Source organism: Pseudorasbora parva, chromosome 1 (genome assembly GCF_024679245.1).
Source record: "Pseudorasbora parva isolate DD20220531a chromosome 1, ASM2467924v1, whole genome shotgun sequence".
NCBI lineage: Eukaryota > Metazoa > Chordata > Actinopteri > Cypriniformes > Gobionidae > Pseudorasbora > Pseudorasbora parva.
The window spans coordinates 47,798,179-47,819,049 of NC_090172.1; the positions used below are offsets into that span (position 1 = coordinate 47,798,179).

At 38.4% G+C, this 20,871-nt stretch overlaps 2 protein-coding genes and 1 long non-coding RNA gene across 4 annotated transcripts in view; 1 reads left to right on the forward strand and 2 right to left on the reverse strand.

The window, feature by feature from the left end:
* Positions 1–1,231: 1,231 nt before the first annotated feature.
* Positions 1,232–3,473, forward strand: gpha2 (glycoprotein hormone subunit alpha 2). Its single transcript, XM_067451548.1, has 3 exons — positions 1,232–1,682; positions 1,769–1,953; positions 3,214–3,473. The coding sequence occupies exons 1-3, from the start codon at positions 1,565–1,567 to the stop codon at positions 3,316–3,318; spliced, it is 408 nt and encodes a 135-aa protein (XP_067307649.1). The 5' UTR covers positions 1,232–1,564; the 3' UTR covers positions 3,319–3,473.
* Positions 3,474–5,836: 2,363 nt separating this feature from the next.
* Positions 5,837–7,709, reverse strand: LOC137084998 (uncharacterized). The gene is made up of 3 exons (XR_010906875.1): positions 7,465–7,709; positions 5,988–6,098; positions 5,837–5,856 (listed from the first exon to the last, which is right to left on the reverse strand). It is a non-coding gene; the product is annotated as an uncharacterized lncRNA (long non-coding RNA).
* Positions 7,710–9,385: 1,676 nt separating this feature from the next.
* The window catches only part of ppp2r5b (protein phosphatase 2, regulatory subunit B', beta), a 33,310-nt gene continuing 21,824 nt past the window's right edge, over positions 9,386–20,871 (reverse strand). The window contains exons 8-14 of one of the 2 annotated variants that reach the window (XM_067443622.1): positions 16,142–16,195; positions 15,988–16,038; positions 14,250–14,369; positions 13,979–14,106; positions 13,779–13,880; positions 11,263–11,294; positions 10,987–11,123 (exon numbers count right to left, since the gene is read on the reverse strand). In XM_067443622.1, coding sequence (XP_067299723.1) covers positions 11,267–11,294; positions 13,779–13,880; positions 13,979–14,106; positions 14,250–14,369; positions 15,988–16,038; positions 16,142–16,195 — 483 coding nt within the window. In that variant the 3' untranslated portion in view covers positions 10,987–11,123; positions 11,263–11,266. Of the gene's footprint in view, positions 11,124–11,262; positions 11,295–13,778; positions 13,881–13,978; positions 14,107–14,249; positions 14,370–15,987; positions 16,039–16,141; positions 16,196–20,871 lie in introns of both variants that reach the window. The other variant, XM_067443614.1, reaches the window with a different exon arrangement.

A 20,871-nucleotide genomic window follows, 5' to 3' on the forward strand; every position in this document is an offset into this window, starting at 1 on the left:
TTATAAAATATTATAAACAAAATAAAATACATCATATATCCAATGTAAACAAGTAATTGTTCACAAAGTTTTTACTTTATTGCAGTTACGTTATCAACCAACTTTGTGTGGATGGTACCAAAAGAAGACCATTTTGCACAAAAAATACTAATAATTTAAACCGGGACCCCGCTTAACGTTTCATACTTCAACCAATGCACTCTTCAAACCAAAACTACACTCTTGGACAAAGACCAGAGCAAGGGAGTCAAAAGGACATGCAAAGTTTATAAAGTTAGGTAACAAACAAAGAAAAGGGATGGGAAAGAGAAATACAGCAAGAGGATTTAAAACAGTATAATAATGGCCATGGGGAGGGTCCCGTTATACACATCCACATGCATGAGGAAACATCGGTAAGTGGGTGTGACTATGCTGGAAACTGAGGGCTCAGTTTTACCTGCACTACATATATGTGCGCTCTGCAAGAAAGAACTTCATCCAGTGACACACACCTGCACACCTGCCTGAGGTCAACATCTTATCTGCACAAACTTTGGCTTTGAACTAGGATCCACATCTACAGGTAAACTTTGCTTGTTTCCCTTTGAGATTCTACTATACTAATAAGATTATTATAAATGTAATGTGGATGTCTTGGTGTGAGATTAATATTGATGTAAGTACGTAATGCTGATTTCTCTATAATCCATTATCCATTACTAAACAAAAGTTATTTCCATGACGTTTGCCTCAGGGAAGTAATTCTTTATATTTATCTATCCATCCACCCGTCCATTTGACGGCAGTGAAGGCAAGTTTTGCACGTATCCCTCTAAACAGTTTCTAATTCAATCTGTGTTTTATGCTGCCAAAATCCTGTATGCTTATTCAGAATTGTTGGATTCCGCCTTATCTGCCTTACTGCCTGATGCTATATTTAAACAATTACAAGAACTATGTTACTTTTTCAAGGCCAAGTACAAGTTAGAATCAAAATCTTTAAAGTATGGACCTTCTTGAATTATTGACTAAACAACTGGTTTTCCTCATAAAATGTGTTTTTAAAAAAATATATATTACAATAGTAAAGACAAGAAAGAAGAGTGAAAAAAGACAAATCTCTTGAAATATATTTTTCACAACAACAACAAAAAAACAATTCTCATTCTCCAAAAATGCATAAATGTATATTCTAAACATACTGGACAAAAAAAATTTGAGTTACTCAATGAATACAAAACCCGAGCAAAAGCATTTACAGTATGGAAACATTCATTCACATTGCTAGGGGAAAGTGGCAGATTAATTTTCAGATTATTTTGACAACTCCAAAAACAGACTCCCAAGATAATAGTCAGGAAAGTCTGGTCAGGTTTTTAATTAGGGAAATTGTTCTTGTAAGGGGCCGAATGACTTAAATGTTTATGTTTAATGCACTAAAAGATTAAAATATGGTTGACCTCAGATTTAGCCACTGGTCATGAGAACGAAAAGAAAGTATGAATGAAAAACTACATTTGATAATGATTCTGAATGATTGAATTTACTTAAATTTCTCCAACTCTGGCAGGTTAACATCACCATGTTCCGCTGTGTAACATCTGACCTGGTAGTACTCATGTTGCCTGTGGTTCTGTTGGTGTTGCTAATGCCCTTCAGCTGGAGTTTTCAAGCCCTGACTCCTGGCTGCCACCTTTACCGTGAGTGCAAACGACCTCATTTTTAAAAAGCACCCAACTCATTCTTAAACAACAAGATACTGATTTACCCCTCTGTCTTCCCATAGCATTTAACGTGACCATACGTACAGACAAGCGAGGTACATGCCGAGGAACTCAATTAGTGTATGCTTGTGTGGGATACTGTGAGTCCAGCGCGTTCCCCTCGCGCTACTCTGTGCAGCTAGCCTCTAATTTCACCCACAACATAACGTCCGCTTCCCGCTGCTGCACCATCAGCAAGGACACAAAGGTACAGCACTGTTACCATGTTCTAAGTCAGTACCCAACCGGGGTGCAAGGGTGCCTTGTAAAAGGTGCCGGCACGCACCGCGGTTCATCTCACATCTGATGACGCATCTATAACTTGAAAATAATGCTTTATGTATGTTTATGTCGATGGATACACGTGCTGGCTCCTCCGTGATTACAAGAGCGTTAATAAAAGAAAACGTGGGCAAAACGGTCTCTCTTTGTAAACTGTGTTCAGTGCATGCGGGTGCTGCCGTATGTTCCAATATGATCAGTCATTTTCACCGTCATCACCATATGTCATCCCGCCGTGCCAGAAGACGCGAATGATAACTTGCGCGCGCTGTGAGAAGATTTGTCTCGGCGCACTCATCCGAAAGGAAAGCGCACACTTCTCTCAGCACGCAAATATTGAGTTCTCCAAATCTTTCGCTTGAACTGACAAACTCGCACAAAATGTATGTCAACATGTCCACTTTTTACTGTCAGGAAAGACAACACATATCCTTGCATTAGATTTTAAAGGGGCAGTAGCCTTTACTGTTCTGTTTAATGTCAAACAAAAGATGAGGACATCACTCACTGCTCTTAATTGAATAGCTTTTGTAAGTTTAATAGGGAATACTCTTTAATTTAAACAGTTAAATGTGCAGTTATTTTACATTTGATTACTTTATTCAATTTCTGTACCTAAAAACTAACGTTAGACCTACCTGAAAAACCTGGAAAGCATTGTTTATTTTATTAGTATCTTTGCTCGATAGTATGTTTGTGCTGCTGCTTGTATTTAAGTTATTTGTTCTTTTTTTTCTTAATTTTTAGTAGTCCAAATTTCCCTCAACATAGCAAATATCGAAACATACCGAAACCGTAAACCTAAAACCTTGATACAAACCCGAACTGTGAGCAATCTGTACCGTTACCCTGCTAGTGTAATGTATGCGAGGGGCTGCCACAAAGTTTTGAAAATTTTCAAAGGCTGCCGTGACTGAAAAAAGGTTGGGAAACACTGTTCTAAATAACCATTCGTATTTAGTATTACATCATAGACCAATTTTACATCAGAGGAACCAATTTATGAATTATAATGACTAAAGACTAACAAGAAATAATAAATTTCCACCACCCATTTTATTCCATTAGGTAAATTATTTCAACCTATACTGATAAAGCATTTACTACTAAAAAATTAAATGTATCTAGATATTTTCTTTATTTCTGTCTTATCACCTGATTCCGTGATGTGTTTATCTTTTCTCAGATCAAAGTTCGTCTGCACTGTCCTCGAGGCCGTCACCATGATGATATTGAGATCTTGACTGCACGTGCCTGTCGGTGCAACATGTGTCACAAATCCCGTTACTGAGAGCCCACATAAAGAATGCCTCACTCATGCTGTACTGGACACCTGAGAATGCTGTGCAATTATGAAATATGCATTTTTTTTATTAAAATAATTTTCTGACTTTTCCATTTTCATTTCACTTTTAAATACCACTGAAACGTTTGGGGTCAGTAAGAATATTGAAAATTTTATTCAGCAAAAATGCATTAAATTGATCAAAAGTGACAGTAAAGATATTTATAATGTAACACAAGATTAATTTTTCAAATAAATGCTGTTCATTCTAGCGTTCTGTTCAAAGAATCCTGAAAAAAATGTAGCAGCTCAATTATTTTTAACATTGATAATATAAGAGATGCATATTAGAATGATTTCTGAAGGATCATGTGGCACTGAAGACTTTAATAATGATAGTTCAGCTTTGCCATCGCAGGGATAAATTACTTTTTTATTGTAAATTGTGATAATATTTCACATTATTACTTTTTTACTGAATTGATGAGCCTTTTCTTTCAAAACCCCCAACAAATCTTACCAACCCCGAAACCTTTTAATGGTATATATGATTAATATTATCTTTTCTTTTTATCTTTGAGTTTTTTATCTAAAGTTCTAAGATGACACAGCTTGAGTTAAATGTTCTTGAATGTTGTGTTAAGACAGAAAGTAAAATTCTACATGCATCAATTTATGTCAATATTAATATCATCAATATAAAACAATGATAAAAAGCATCAGATACTCTCTTATAGTTCAAATAAAAAAATTATTTGTCTAATGCCACCTAATGACATAAAGAATGTATCTTACCTAATATATATATTTATAAGGTGATGTTTGCACAAAATGTGTCTGATCTTTTGAAATAAAGGAGTACATGACATTTTCTTGTGTTTTATTGTTAAATCATGGTTAGTTTTTTTTGTTTGTTTGTTTATATATATATATATATATATATATATATATATATATATATATATATATATATATATATATATATATATATATATATATATATATATATATATATATATATATATATTAACCTAAAGGATTATTAGGAACACCATACAAATACTGTGTTTGACCCCCTTTTGCCTTCAGAACTGCTTTAATCTAAGTACTTAGAACTAAGTACCTGTTTAATTCAGAACTGCCTTAATTCTAAGTGGCATGGATTCAACAAGGTGCTTAAAGCATTCTTTAGAAATGTTGGCCCATATTGATAGGATACCATCTTGCAGTTGATGGAGATTTGTGGGATTCACATCCAGGGCACGAAGCTCCCGTTCCACCACATCCCAAAGATGCTCGATTGGGTTGATATCTGGTGACTGTGGGGGCCATTTTAGTACAGTGAACTCATTCTCATGTTCAATAAACCAATTTGAAATGATTCGAACTTTGTGACGCATTATCCTGCTGGAAGTAGCCATTAGAGGATGGGTACATGGTGGTCATAATGGATGGACATGGTCAGAAACAATGCTCAGGTAGGCCTAGGCATTTAAACGATGCCCAATTGGCACAAAGGGGCCTAAAGTGTGCCAAGAAAACATCCCCCACACCATTACACCACCACCACCAGCCATCACAGTGGTAACAAGGCATGATGGATCCATGCTCTCATTCTGTTTAAGCCCAATTCTGACTCTACCATCTGAATGTCTCAACAGAAATCAAGACTCATCAGAGCAGGCAACATTTTTCCAGTCTTCAACTGTCCAATTTTGGTGAGCTCATGCAAATTGTAGCCTTTTTCCTATTTGTAGTGGAGAGGAGTGGTACCCGGTGGGGTCTTCTGCTGGTGTAGCCCATCCGCCTCAAGGTTGTACGTGTTGTGGCTTCACAAATGCTTTGCTGCATACCTCGGTTGTAACGAGTGGTTATTTCAGTCAAAGTTGCTCTTTATCAGCCAGCCCATTCTCCTCTGACCTCTAGCATCAACAAGGCATTTTCGCCCACGGAATTAACGCATACTGGATGTTTTTCCCTTTTCACACCATTCTTTGTAAACCCTAGAAATGCTTGTGCATGAAAATCCCAGTAACTGAGCAGATTGTGAAAACTCAGACTGGCCCATCTGGCACCAACAACTATGCCACGCTCAAAATTGCTTAAATCACCTTTCTTTCCCATTCTGACATTCAGTTTGGAGTTCAGGAGATTGTCTTGACCTGGACCACACCCCTAAATGCATTGAAGTAACTGCCATGTGATTAGATAATTGCATTAAAGAGAAATTGAATAGGTGTTCCTAATAATCCTTTAGGTGAGTATATATATATATATATATGACTTCTAATGCATAACAATAATTATTAAGTTATCATAAAGTCAACACAAATCTTCTTAGCTTATACTATGCCTTTAAAAGGTCTCACACGCTGTTTGGTTTGAGGAGCAGAAGGTGCAGTCACACTGTAAGGCCTGAGGGTAATGATAGATGGGTGAGACGCCAGGGCGACAACCTGGTAAGCGCGCTGTCAGGTGGCGTGTATGGCTGTAAGTGCAGACACGGTGGTGCCTCTGGATATACGGCGGCTCCAGAACTGGCCTCTGTGATGCCAAAACACACAACACCACATATATGTCATGCAGAAATAAATACACAAACATATACAGCATTTGCTCTCATATTTTTATCTTTTAGTTCTATAAATAAGTTTGTTATAGCAGGTTTCTGTCACCTCCCAGGTGTGGCAGCGGCCCCAGCATGCCTCAGTGCTTATGCGCAGACTCCTGCATCCAGGCTTCTTTGCCACAAAAGTAAATTCACGTACTGCACAACCACGAAAACTCTGCAAAGTCATCACAGCCATGACGGAATAAAAGCCAGGAATCAGGAGCAGAAAGGTCACAACGGTCACTGAGAAGCAGTTGGAGTACATTCTGAAAGATATTAGAATGACTTATCATATAAGACATGATTTATTTATTTATTATGTTCAGGGAGAACCTGTTACATTATTAGCAAGGATTCACAGACATTTTCTGTGCACTATGAAATACAAAATGAAAAATACCTACCTTTTAAGCATATACAAAGTATGATATAATGAAACATATTACACAAACATATTATATTGATATAGATAATGTTACAATATACAAATAATTATATAGATGTTGTCCTACTTTACAACTTTATTTACCCTGCTAAGTAACTGACCCTAAATTATTTGTGTTCCTCTGATTGCAATTATATAAATATGACCAGCAGACGTCACTAGCGTGCAGTGTTTCGGGGGTTTTGTGTGGTAAGATAAATAAATAAAAAGATTTAAAAAAGTACAGTCTAAGTAAGACATTATGGTTAAAGGGATAGTTCACCCAAAAAAAATTATCTAAATTCTGTCATCATTTACTCACCCTCAAGTTATTCCATTCTTCAAAATATCTTCCTTTGTGTTTAACAGAACAAAGACATATAGGTCTGTAACACCTTGAGCGTGAATAAATGATGACTTCAGAAATCCCTGGGTGCGTCTCAATCAGCTCCCTAGTTCAGTAGTCAGGGCACTAATCAGGGAGTCAGCCCATTGACTTATGTCCTGGTCAGTGCCCTGAATACTGAACTAGGGAGCTGATTGAGACGCAGGCCCTATTTCGGCATACATTTTCTTATATATACAAGATATATTTGTCAACTTTTTCAATCAAAAAATACGTTCCAAAGTGCTTTACTAACTCAAATGACACAATAGAAAGCAATATAATCTAAAGTAGTCTAATATTTATTAAACTAATTTACCTACTGATTAATTTATGAAACGAAACTATCAGGCAGTTATGGGGGGCAGTCTAACGAAGAACAATGCTTTACTTTTTTTCTTTTTTAATATAGGAAATTTAAAATTAAAAATGTAAGAGCAATTACTAATAAACTCACTAAATAATAAAAATAAACTCTTTCATTCAATTTTAGCCGATGTATATAAAATATGGTCGTTCTTTAGGAAGGGCATCATTTAACAGAGGGGGTAACTGGAACGGCTCTGGTCACGTGAGTATTGACACCTGCCATATCAAATTTTAACATGAACCTTTCAAGACACCTTTCTTTTTCATTAATGGTTAACAAGACAGGACATTAATGACACTGACGTGAGAAATTAATTAATCCGTATGAAATTACACAAAATAGCAATAAAACACGGCACTCACCTGTTTGAGTCCACAAGCAAACGTCGGAAGATTATGCGAAGAAAATTACCAAACCGTGTCGCTTCACCGACTGCCTTGCAGTTTTAAAGCTCGTTTATAGGACAATCTGACATCACTCTAATTAATTCCCATTAATATACCATGGAACATTACAGTACGCTACATGTAACCTTAACCAAACATCTTTGAAACATCTGCTGGTGTTTTAGGAATTAGCTGAATGACATCAGCTTCCTGTCAATGGTGTGAACCAGGGCCGGATTGAGACTCATTTTCAGCCCTGGAGTTTCATGCCTTAGACCGGCCCACTTTAGTTCACGACAGACTATATTAAAATAATGTGATTCCAACCTCAGAATATAAGTCTGCATAAGGTACACTATTCTCTAGAGCCTTATAATTCTTTGTTTTTATGAATAATATAATTTTCAATACAGTGCAAAAACAGTAGCTTAAGTTTTGCTTCACAGTGAAAATTTATTAGAACAGTAAATAACTGGACAGTATCAGAATCTCTTTTTTAAAAAAAATTAGTAAGCCTATTCCTAAATATCCAAAAATTGAAATGAACAAAATATTATTTTTTTCTTCTTCAGAAAACAAGTCAGTTTCTTATGTCATTTCACTTGTCTAGTAAATGTATCTTGAATTAAGAATATTTAGATATTTGAACTGGAAACAAGTAAGATACTAAGTCAGAAAAAAAAAAATCAGTGATAATGTTTGCTTATTCACACACTATGGTACAATAGCAGTTTACCTGTGTCTTTCACAGTAAGAGCTAATCTCTTCACAACTGGGTCCTCGCTCGCTTTCTGACACTAAATGAAATTTGTTACATTTATTTCTCACCACAAATACCCCCTTTTTACAAAGCTTTCAAATCAAGTCACTCAGTTTCATTAATGAACCTGAATCATCAGGTATCATTATTATCTATAAATAGGATTTCCCTGGTTAAATAAAGGTTAAATAAAAAATACAAATAAATAAAAAAAAATCTCAGGGCATTTTTCATTGAGCAGGGCTCTTCCTATTAGTTCTTCTGAATGACAATCCTACCTGCCCATTCTGGTGTGTTGGGCTCATGACTGGAGCTTGGTAACGTTACTGGGCCTCGCTCTTCACTATTAGCAGCAAAACGGACTAGAGGCGGCTGCTGCTGAAGAGCTAAGAAAAAGTTTGAGACATGAACGTGGTTTGCAGACAGCTTTGTTTTGCGCGGTCGCATCTTGCACTGCTCCTAACTACCTTAACGGGATAATTACTTACCGGCCTCGTCGTCATCATTAGTTTTTTTGAGTAACAATGTGCACAGCTTAGAACATTTGGCCGCGCCAGTTTCAGTTTTTTTTCCAGACCCTTCTTATTTTTTTTATTCTGGCCTTTTCAGCGCCGCCTTTGCGCTTCCTATCACCCATTTTTATCTGACTTTTTTATTTTGAGCAACTTTCAAGGCGCTGTATCGGGGGCGGGGCCAGGGAGTCAAAATATAGTCACCATTAACCTGCAGGCTGCACTCTGTGAGAAAATATTAAGTAAAAAAAGAGTGGGACTTCGGTAAAATAATAAATAAAAAGAGTTGGACCGCGGTAAAATAAAAAAGTAATAAAAGTCGGGCTGCTGTGAGTGCAGGCAGCCTGGGGACAGCATCCATAGTTCAACCGAGTGCCATGACAACAACGGCCCTCGCGGCCTCAAAACAGACCGGCCCACCGGGAAATATCCCGGTGCTCCCGATTAGCCAATCCGGGCCTGGTGTGAACTAATGTTATCGGAATAAAATTAAAGGAAAAGGGGTCAGCTTTGAATCAACGCGTTTCAGAAGAAAAGGTTTAAATACTATGCTTCTAGAGAGTGGGGGGGAAACAGACGTGTCAAAGGTTTTGAGTGAAAATAATGACAAAAGTGTTCTTAATGCTGAGTTTTCATGTTTACATCCCACTTTTATACATTCATAGGCCTATCCCAAAGCCGCTTGTCCCCAAAAAATACATTGCTATGTTTAAACACAAGACATTGATCAAAAGGACAGTGCAACTCTAGTTAAGTGATGCTACGTATGCATACAATTTCAGTCCATATTTATTGCCGTGTCTATTCTATTTCATTTTTCTTTTCCATTTTGTTCCAATGAAATGTGATGTTTCTTCAGATACCAGAGGTCAGACAAAGGGTGTTAATCCAGATGCTTTCTTTTGAACAAGAACAAGAGTCATGTTTGCTTTTCTCATCCTTTTCTCAAGACAGACTACTGTAAATGAATAATAAATGGTGGCAGTTCATTTGAGTGTTAACACACACTCAAAGTGAATGGTACATTCTGATCTAATCCCTGTTTTCTTCTAAACTGCAATAAACTTCTCTACAACATCCACGCATCCGTCTCATCCTAAGCTTTCTCAGTATGCCTACACACACAGTTCCTTCTCATTAACAATACTCTACACCAATAAATATAAGCAAAAATAAATAAATAATAATAATTAAGACAAAAATAAGACTCTGTCCTCTCTTGAAATTGTACTAAAACACAAAAAGATGATTGCAAGCAATTTGATTAAATGAAATAAATACTAATAAAATAAATTAAAAATAGCCAGACGCACATTATTCAAAACAGATGAGAATATTGCTAAATTAAAATGTTTTGAATGTTTATATATATATATATATATATATATATATATTAAAAAAAACATAAGAACAGACTAAAGTGTTGTCACTTCAGAACAAGTATAACAACCTAGCAGCATACTTCAGTCATGTTTATGAGGTGCTACACTAGAATACCCCCACCAACACTATAATCAGACATATATATCATATTTATATATATATATGTGTATAAAAACATCAGTTATATTAGCATAGAAGTAGTACTTATAGAATAAGCTGTAGAAGTAGGAACATTATAATCTGTACTTTTAAAGAATTTTCATCTTTACGATCATCATTATTCATTCCTCTTCGGAGTTTGACAGTATGCAGAGTCTGTTGGTTGATTGACAGGGGGCTCGGATCGGGCCCGAGAGAAACAGAGCCAGTTCTGGAATGACAATAATGAACGTTTTTTTGTTTGATTTCGAGTGTGCGCATGTGTGTCACCTCATGCAGTTGTGTTTCGCATGTTAAGGTTGATGATCCCGGTGCGTGAAGGAATAGAAAGAAAAGATGCAGAGAGGCAGGTGTGTGAAGCATATGAAAGAATAGGACGCATGTGAGAGGTACTCATTTTTTTCTCTTTTATATCTCACTCGTTGTGTGTGATGTGTGCTTTAGTGTTTTTCAGATATCTACATATGGACAGCATGTCGTACATGTGCTTGTGACGGTCTTGTCTGCATGGTGTGTGCATGTGTGTTTGTGAGTGTTTTCAGACAGCGATTGAGGCATTGATCGGTTCCCAAGTCAGGTAATTATTGTGTTTTACAGTGCTGTGATACTGTTTGTGTGTCTGTGTGTGCGCCTGTATGTCCGCGTGTGGTTTCTAGGTGGTGTTGGCAGCGCTGGTCTCTGACTGGCTCTTGGTAGTGTTCTCTCTCTCCTGCAGGTTCTTCTGGTTTCTGCTGGCCTCGGTCAGACTCTGCAGTCGCCTCTCCTGCACATCCTCCAAATTCCTCCACAGCTCGGCTCGCTCCCTCTCTTTCTTCAGCTCCCTAAGCAAAGGACGAGGAAAGAGGGATGGGGATGAGTGTAAAAAAGGCTTAGGTAAAGATGAGACGAAGATAAAAAGAATTGAAATACTTTCTTCACAGAAATACATGTGAAGTCATCATGAAATCAAAACTCATTTACCTTCTTAATACACAATCCTGGTCTCATTGGTGCTTGTTTTATCCCAGAGAATCAAATAATGGAAAAAAATATAAAATTAAAAGAAATGCATATGCCCGTATGGAATTGGTTTTCAGTGGTATTTTTTTTCTGTTGTGAAGGCATATTTTTTTTCTAAAATTATACAATGCTATTTTAGTATTTTTTTTTTTATATATATATATATATATATATATATATATATATATATATATATATATATATATATATATATATATACTTCTATAGTATTTATAAAGATTTTAATTCTGATTTTTCAGTTTTTATTTTAAATGTATCATGAATTGAGAAATCAAATTTCACTTGATATTTTGACATTCAAGAAATCATCGTTGTACTATAAGAATATCCTGTAATTTCAGATTTGAAAGCTTCCTTGTTTGTCTATTAACAGCTTTTATTAAAAAACCAAGATCAGAAAATTTTGTCACATTATTATGTCATAGTGCAACGAAAAACCACCTCTACAGAAGATCGATGCCTACTTCTGCATCATTGCCTCTTTAGCCCCACCCACAGATTTAAATATGAGACAGATGCAAACAAATTATTACTCCAGCAACAATTCGATAGAGATCCATTTTAGGATTACAAGAAGTTGCTGAATTGTGGAAAAACAGTCCTTGAGATCCTAAAAGTTTTTAACAAAGTTCCATTTAGATCGCACTGCTCTGTTTTCCGCTTGATTTTACAGCAGATTTGTTTTTAAACAAAATGCAGGCTTTTCAGAAGGACTGAAAATAGAAGATAATGCAATTGGATCCATTGTTTCCCATGTGTCACTGTAGCCATGTTTCCACGGTAGGAACTTTCCCCAGGAACTAGGGATTTTGGGTTGGTACTATGTTTGTTTCGACCGCAGGATCCAGGATATAAAGCTCAGCGCGCAGCTGCAGGCATTCATTTAAACGGAGCGGCCGGTGGAGCAAAGTCAGTGTTTCAACTTCTCAAATTAATTCCTCTGAAAGTTAAGCTTCCAAAGGCATGAACTGAAAACGTGCCAGATTGAACATGCGCTGTGAATGCATTGCCGTGGACGCGTTTACCTCAGCTCTTATCATGAGAGCTCATTCATCACAATGAATGTTATCTGACTACTGCAGTGTTTGTGTTGTACGTACTTCCGCTCAATTTTCATTTTCCTTCAGTACTACGTCTGGGACTGCGGTGTATTCTTAGGTTTTTTTCGGTCCAATTTTTATCGGTCCAATCAGCGAACAGAGGGAGTGGCTGAGAACGATGACGTTGATGTCGTGCGCTAGCTTGAGTTGTACTTCAGTAATGGCGGCGGAGAAAGATGCGAACGAAACGATTCATTCTGTTGTGGCACCGCTGCCGAATATCCAGAAGTTAAAGCCGGAGCAATAACAATCTTTGCTGGGGTTTGTTGGTGGCCATGATGTGGCCCTCCTCCCCAACAGGGGGAATTCGGGAAAAGTTTGATTTTCCAGCTCGCTCCGTTAGTGGTGAAGGAGTTGGCTGAAGCCCTATTCGGAAGGTATTGCCATCATTTACAGGGGCTAGTCAGCCTACTGCTTTTGACAAACACCGAGGTTGTGCGGTGATGTAATAGCTGTCCGAATCCACATCTCTGAGTTTTCAAGAATATATCACTTCAAAATGCACAGTTTATAATCCTTTTTGACCACTGCAGAGCACCGTACGGTTGCTTTGCTGTTATTTGGATGCATTTCTAGAGTTGTATTTCTTTAATCCTTGCAAGTATTTACAAGAGCAATATAATTCATCATTGCTCAAACAAATTAAAATAAAAGCACTTAAACATTTGAATTGGTCCGTTATTCATAGCAGCATTTATTATAATACCAAGCATATGACATTTTATTTACAGAATACAATCATGTTACGGACCACGTGAGAGTGTTCCCGATCACAAAACTCTCCCTTCCACCGTGGCGTGAATAAATCACAATCCGAATGCACGAGTTTTAGGTTTTATCCTATGGTTTTATCACTGAGGTGGCCTGCACAAGTGCACATTTATGTGTGAAACAGGCGAAGGGCGCATGACATATGTCACGGCCAAACGTTAGCAATTGGTTATGGCAGATCCAGAGTGGCTCAGGGCAGATCCAATAGTTTTAAACTTCAACAGAGTACCCGCCTTCGTGGAAATAAACGCTTGTCAATGGAGAGTGGCTAGACTCTATGTACAAATGAAATGTACGAGAGTCTGGTAAGACCAGGCTACTAAAGTACCTGTTTAATTTCTGAATCTGACTTTCCATTTCATGTGACGTCATTCCAAAGGGACGCCTTTTTTCTTTTACAGTATTTGAATTTAAACTATCATTTAATTTAACTCCTCCCCTCCAATCACCTGGCTTCGTTCTCGTAATGGTCAATTGACGCAGCCAATTCAGTTTGGTACTAAACTCTTACATGTGAAAGATCCAGTTTCATGTCATATTACAGAAAATGGGTTGTAATTCTGTTTTACACTGTCCTGTACTTACTTCTGTTTCTCCACTTTGTAGGAGGCAGTGAGATCATCAAAGAGCTTGCTGTTCATCTCCATGAATGTCTTCAGCACATTGTAGATAAGAGAGATGATCGTCCTAAATAGGACAACAGAAAAATATTCAATGCAAAAACTGTCTTGATTGATGTCAATAGCATTAAAGTTATTAAAGACGTGTGTTAGAATGACACTGACTGGTTCCAGTGCTCTTTGGAAACTCTGTACAGTGTGCCAAAGACCAGAGGCAGGATGACCTGGCAGTTCTCCTCTATTAGACTCAGAATGTACTCATTATTCCAGAAATACAGAGCCCGCTCTGCAACCTGAAGCAGAATAAAGAGAGAGAATGAGGCAAGAGTACACAAACAGGTGCATTCATCACCTCCGCGTGTTCACAAGTACTACAGGCAGACTGGTGAATGACACAGTGTGGGAGGAATGCTCCAGTGTGAAAGAGGAATCTGACCTGGAAATGAGGGCTGGAGATGCAGGCAGCAATCTGTTTGAATAGTGGCTCCTGCACACGGATAAACTGAGATGGTTCAATCACATCCAGAATCTCCTCGATCTCCCCCAGGAACATCACCTGGATTTACGTGACAAGATTATATACTGCACAAACACACTATCCAGACTGATCTCATGAAATGGCGTATATATGACGCCAATTCGTAAGCCATTTTGGCGTGCTATCAAGACGCAGAATCGCTTTTTAGCGTATTTATCAACGCCGTTTAATTATATCCCCCTACACTGCCCCTACCTCTAAACCTACCCATCACACACACACACACACACACACACACACACACACACACACACACACACACACACACACACACACACACAGCCCCTGCCCCTAAACCTACTAAATCACAAGAAACATTCTGCATTTTTACATTTTCAAAAAAAAATAATTTAGTATGTTTATAAAATCCCTTTACATTGTGGACACACACACATATTTGTTTGTCTCGGCATAGACATTTACGCGGAATCACACAGCGTAGACATTCACGCGGAATCACACGGCGTAGACATACACACGGATAGCACAAAATGTGTACAGATAACACGCCACTTGGCTTTAGAAAGTGGCGTGTATGTTTACGCAAAGTCATGATGTCATGTTGCACTATCACTCAAATATTTCCAGGCAAATACATTCTATGAGTGATAAGAGACCATTTGCATTCCGAAAACGTAAGTGGATTTCAAAATTACATGTGCAACGATTAAAGGCATTAACAAACAACACAAACTTCAGCATCTGCATCAGCCAATGCCGATCATCTTAAAATGCCAAATATTGGTTCAAGCTATATTTCAGTCTGTCACTAGCAACTATCACCAGCCTGATTTCCATTCACACATTTTTATGCAAATTTTGTTTGTCATATTTTTTGCATAAATTAAGTTTGCAACTTGGATAAAGACATAAACATTTGTCTGAGACAGGGTTTCCCAAATGGGGGTTCTATAATTATACAGAATGTAAAAATGAAATATATAAATGTGGCGGCTGCACCATAATCATAATATTGCTTAGAGCTATTAGCAAATCAAAGGCTCCAATTTAATTAAAGAACTGTAGAGTCTGATGCACTGTGTTTCAAAATGATTTATCATAATTATCTTTTTATTTTATTTTACAGTACAATTGTAATTTATATCAGTAATATATTTCTGTTTTTAATATAAATAATAATAATAATTATTATTATTATTATAGACATCAGAGAACCATGAACACGTGTCATTAAATTATTGAAATATTAATTTAAAACCTAAGGAGTTACTTTAAAGCTGCAGTCCGTAACTTTTGTCGCTCCACTGGTTAATAAACAGAACTGTATCTAGCGGAAGAACATTGCAGCCGGAGCTACTTCTCTCTGTTTATTTCTATGGTAAGGCACGCAGGGACTGTGCTCCTCCGCAGTGGTACCTACCAGTCTGGTCTGAAATAGTCCCAATATAAACACATATTGTAAGTGTACCATAATGATTCAGGGTAAGAAAAAAACATGGTTTGGAAAATTGATTCATGTTGTAAATTCCCATTATATAATTTTTGTAAATCTTGAACACAAAAAAAGTTATGGACAGAAGCTTTAAGCACATATTTTATGTCTAAGGGGTTTGTCTGACCAAAAAAAAAGTTTGGTCTGAGAGTTAAAACTATATGTACGCAATGTTTCTCTTACCTCTTTCTGCGTGCAAGTTTTTGGCCAGTATCTCAGCAACCCCCTGATGATCTAATGAAGTACATAAAATTGACAAATATATAAGACAATCATCTTTTTTTGGTGTGACAGTGATATGGTATGAAGTTGGATGACATCATTAAATTCGACATACGTGTTCTGTAACTGTGGCATCCTTCTCCATGAATTGCACCACACAGTATGCCAGCTACATGAAAAGAGCACAAAAAAGTCACTTGCAGGTTGTCAACACACTATAAGTGACACTTCAAGGGGCGTATTGATTTTACCTGCAGGTGCTTCTGATTAAAGGCTAAGGGAGTGATTTTGTGTGTGTGCTTGCATGTGTGTGCTGGGGTGGGATGTTGGTCAATGCAGCCATGCTTTAGGGAGAATGTTCATTTATTATAGTGCAAGCTCACTGTGAGAAAAATATTATAGCCCTTCTCTGCCTTTCATGGATTGGTTTATTTGTGAAGTTATCTCAGTGCTTCAGATAATTTTTCTAATCTAGATCCTAAATGTCACCATATGGCTTTATCATCAATCTGCCCACACCGGGAGTTTCTGCAGCAGTCAATGCATTGGTGCGTATCTATACTGAACAACACATGTGAGTGCCAATACTGTAGCTGCTAGATGTCTGTCAACAGATTTCTTTTGACTGCTTTCTGGAATTACAAAGAACAGTTCTGTTAAACACAATGTATAAAACGTAGGTACTGTGCACTGCAGCAAAACTGCAATATACGCTGGCTAAATGTAGTGAATTTAATGTAGTAATTTAGTAGACCTGTTGTAAATATCATTACAGTCCTAAACGTTGAACAGGGACAGTCCCCCTGGAAGAGCCTTGTGTTATTTTTTCTAGCTCAAGGGCACAGTGGTGATAGCACATGTCCTGTTCCTTGTGAGCATCACACCAGACACCTTCTCAGTGGTGTAGCTTGCCTTTTCGGTACAATATGTGGGTGAAAGTGTGAAAGCCTGTGTTAGGTGCAAGCTTTAGAAATTGGATAAAGTCCATAACAACTAACTGCAAAAAAGAAAATGTATAGGTGTGTGTATGTTCATATATATTTTTTTGGTATTTTAAATATGAGGGAAGAAAACAGATTACTAAACTTGGTGTCTATCTGACAAAATTATTTGTCAAAAAAGGCAAACTACATGTCCCACCTGCAGGCTGGAGTGCCTATGATAGCCACCAGAGCTCTGATGGCCACGGAGCTCTGCCACGAAATGGGTCCACACCAGAGTCTTCAGGTGTCATGACCACCATGCCAGAGCCCCGTCACAACATGGCCAATACACCAGAGTCTTCAGATGTCATGGCAATGGCCATTTTATGTGTTCCTAAAATGGCGGCATCTGATCTACATTAGCAATTAACGCATTTGGCAGAAGCTTTTATCCAAAGCGACTTAAATTGCATTAAAGGTACACATTTTAAATTTTTGTCAGTTCTTGCTTTCCATGAGAATCAAACATATGACCATGGTGTAGTTAGCACCACACTTTACTTTTGGAGCTACAGGAAACCACAGGAAAGATCTTGTTTTGTCTGAGGTGGCAACTGTTCCTGAACCCTCTATATGTCCTGCCAAGGTCAAGAAAACCACAAATTAACTTGGTTTCTTTTTCGTTGTTGACATTCCTGCCTGTTTAGTAACGACCACAGTGGTCGCCTGTGAACTGCCTGTCGTCCCAGAGTTTCCTGTTTGCTCTGAGCTTTTTGTCTGCCTAAATTCAGCCATGGAGATTGTCCCTAAGTTTTCTGTCTGCTCTGAGCTTCTTATCTGTCTAGATATGACCATGTAGATCATCCCTGGTTTTTCTGTTTGCTCTGAGCTTCTTAGCTGCCTAGATATGACCACTGAACTTTGAATCTCGTCTCAGCCAGACAGGTCAGTTTCATCCGAGAAGGCCCTGATCAAACACTCTGCTTACCATGTCATGAACAGTATGCCTGCCCTGTTATGGCCACAGAAGCTGCTACTGAACACTCTTTTTGTTCCAGTTCCATCCCTAAGCCTTGATGGTTCCTAGTCCCACCTGCTCCACCTGTCCTGACCTGTCTGGTCTGCTATGGTGGTCTTCAGTCCCATCTGTTCGACCATTGGGGTCTTCAGTTACACTGAGAGCTGTCTTCAGCTCCGTCGTGGTGGTCCTCATCTATGCCTTGATGGTCGTCTGTTCTGCCTGGTCTTCTGTCCTGTCTACTCTACTGTGGTGTTCTTCTGCTCCACCTTGGCTGTCTTCAGTCTTCAATCCCATCCCATCAGCTCCGCCCTGGTCACTTGACTTGTCTGCTTTACCCTGGTCATCCTGCTCTACTGTTTACGCCCTTGCTCCTCAATCCTACCTCATGTCCATGGACCTGGCCCTCCGTCCCTCCCCCAGTTCCATCTCTGCATCACCTCCATCCTGAATTTACATTGTAACATTACATTGTACATTGTGACATTGTCTAGCCTGACGTTGTCATACTCAATTCTAGTCAGAATATGAGTCTGATACTGCTCCGTTGGGCTGTAATTATGAGGCATTTAATCAACTGAACCAGGAAAAACATCAATTGGATAGACCTACAACCAATCAGAGGAACGGAGCGACACATAACGTTAGTTGTCAAATGTCAACAGAACTCAACTGCACTGTGTTGCCAAGTCTGCGGTTTTCTCGCGGGTTGTTTTCCATGTCCGCGGGTTGAAGCAACCTCAATTATGTGATATACTCTCACCTAAATGATTATTAGGAACACCTGTTTAATTTCGCATTAATGCAATTATCTAATCAACCAATCACATGGCAGTTGTTTCAGTGCATTTAGAGGTGTGGTCCTGGTCAAGACAACCTCCTGAACTCCAAACTGAATGTCAGAATGGGAAAAAAGATGATTTAAGCGATTTTGAGCATGGCATGGTTGTTGGTGCCAGACGGCCCGGTCGAATATTTCACAATCTGCTCAGTTACAGGGATTTTCATGCACAACCATTTCTAGGGTTTACAAAAATGGTGTGAAAAGGGAAAAACATCCAGTATGCAGCAGTCCTGTGGGCGAAAATGCCTTGTTGATGCTAGAGGTCAGAGGAGAATGGGCTAACTTTTTCAAGCTGATAGAAGAGCAACTTTGACTGAAATAACCACTCGTTACAACCGAGGTATGCAGCAAAGCATTTGTAAAGCCACAACATGCACAACCTTGAGGCGGATGGGCTACAACAGCAGAAGACCCCACCGGGTACCACTCATCTCCACTACAAATAGGAAAAAGAGGCTACAATTTGCATGAGCTCACCAAAATTGAACAGCTGAAGACTGGAAAAATGTTGCCTTGTCTAAATAGTCTTGATTTCTGTTGAGACATTCAGATGGTAGAGTCAGAATTTGGCGTAAACATAATGAGAACATGGATCCATCATGCCTTGTTACCACTGTGCAGGCTGGTGGTGGTGGTGTAATGGTGTGGGGGATGTTTTCTTGGCACACTTTAGGCCCCTTTGTGCCAATTGGGCATAGTTTAAATGCCATGGCCTACCTGAGCATTGTTTCTGACCATGTCCATCCCTTTATGACCACCATGTACCCATCCTCTGATGGCTACTTCCAGCAGGATAATGCGTCACAAAGCTTGAATCATTTCAAATTGGTTTCTTGAAAATGACAATGAGATCACTGTACTAAAATGCCCCCCACAGTAGAGTTTAGATTCCCTACCCGAGCCCGAGCCCGAACCTGACCCGAAACGACCCGCGGGCCGGGTCGGGCTGAGATTTCCCTGCACTATCCTCGGGTCGGGTAGGGCCGGGCCCGTGATCAAGCGTTTATTATTTTTAATCATTAGCCTACTTTACTAGTCTAATTGGGTGGGCAGAAAGCTATGCTATAATCAGAAATTATATATATATTTAGCAAAGTAAGAACTAATACAACAACTAAGAAACAAATGTGTAGGCTAAAAAGTTGCACAAGTCAGGATTAGTGTAAAAATGCGTGTTAAACTCACAGCTCGAGCAGTGATGAAGCGCAGCATTATAAACAGAAACGCTCTGAGTCAAGAGCTGCTCGCGTGAACACTGCACTTTGCTTAATTAAATATCTTCGAATCGTTTCGTTTAAAAGTGGTCATTTCAAGCTTTCTATACGCATATTTCTCATGTCTGTGAGGCAAGAAGCCTGCTGAGTTTGGGTTTATTTAAGAGATGCGCGCTCCAGTTCATGAGATGAAATGAAAGCAATCACTCCCACGACTTCATTTGCTTTTTATTTATTAAATCCAGGCAATTGGCCTAAGAAACCTTTTTTTTTAAATTAAGATACAATTTAAACAAAACGAAATAAATGCTTTCTACAAAACAAAACTTAATATTAAACTAAATATAACCACCAAAATCATTTCTGACCCACTCGCATCTTTTCACTCATCATAATCAGATGAAATGTAAAAATAATATTATAATATTTAAACATAACTATGAAGGAAAAAACAAAGCTACAGATAAATGTCTGAGCTGGATTAGAGCAAACATCAGTTTACCGGTGAGCGGTTCAGGAGCGCGCGGATTATTGAGCGGAGTCAAGTCAACTTTATTTATAGCCTATAGCACTTTTACAATGACGATTGTTTCAAAGCAGCTTCAAAGTGTTAAACATGAAAATATTGCAACAAAATGTTATTCGGCTGTACAGTCGCTGTGGAGAAAACTGAAAACTAAATGTAGGTTTATCATGAGCCTCACCAGTCCCCTTCGTTGCACTTAGCTCATTACAGGCTCGTTCTCGTCAAAACGCCCACGTATTAAACAATGGTCGGGTTTAAATCGGGCTCGGGCTCATAATTAAAGTTAAGGTGTCGGGCTGGGCCGGGCTCGGACACAACGT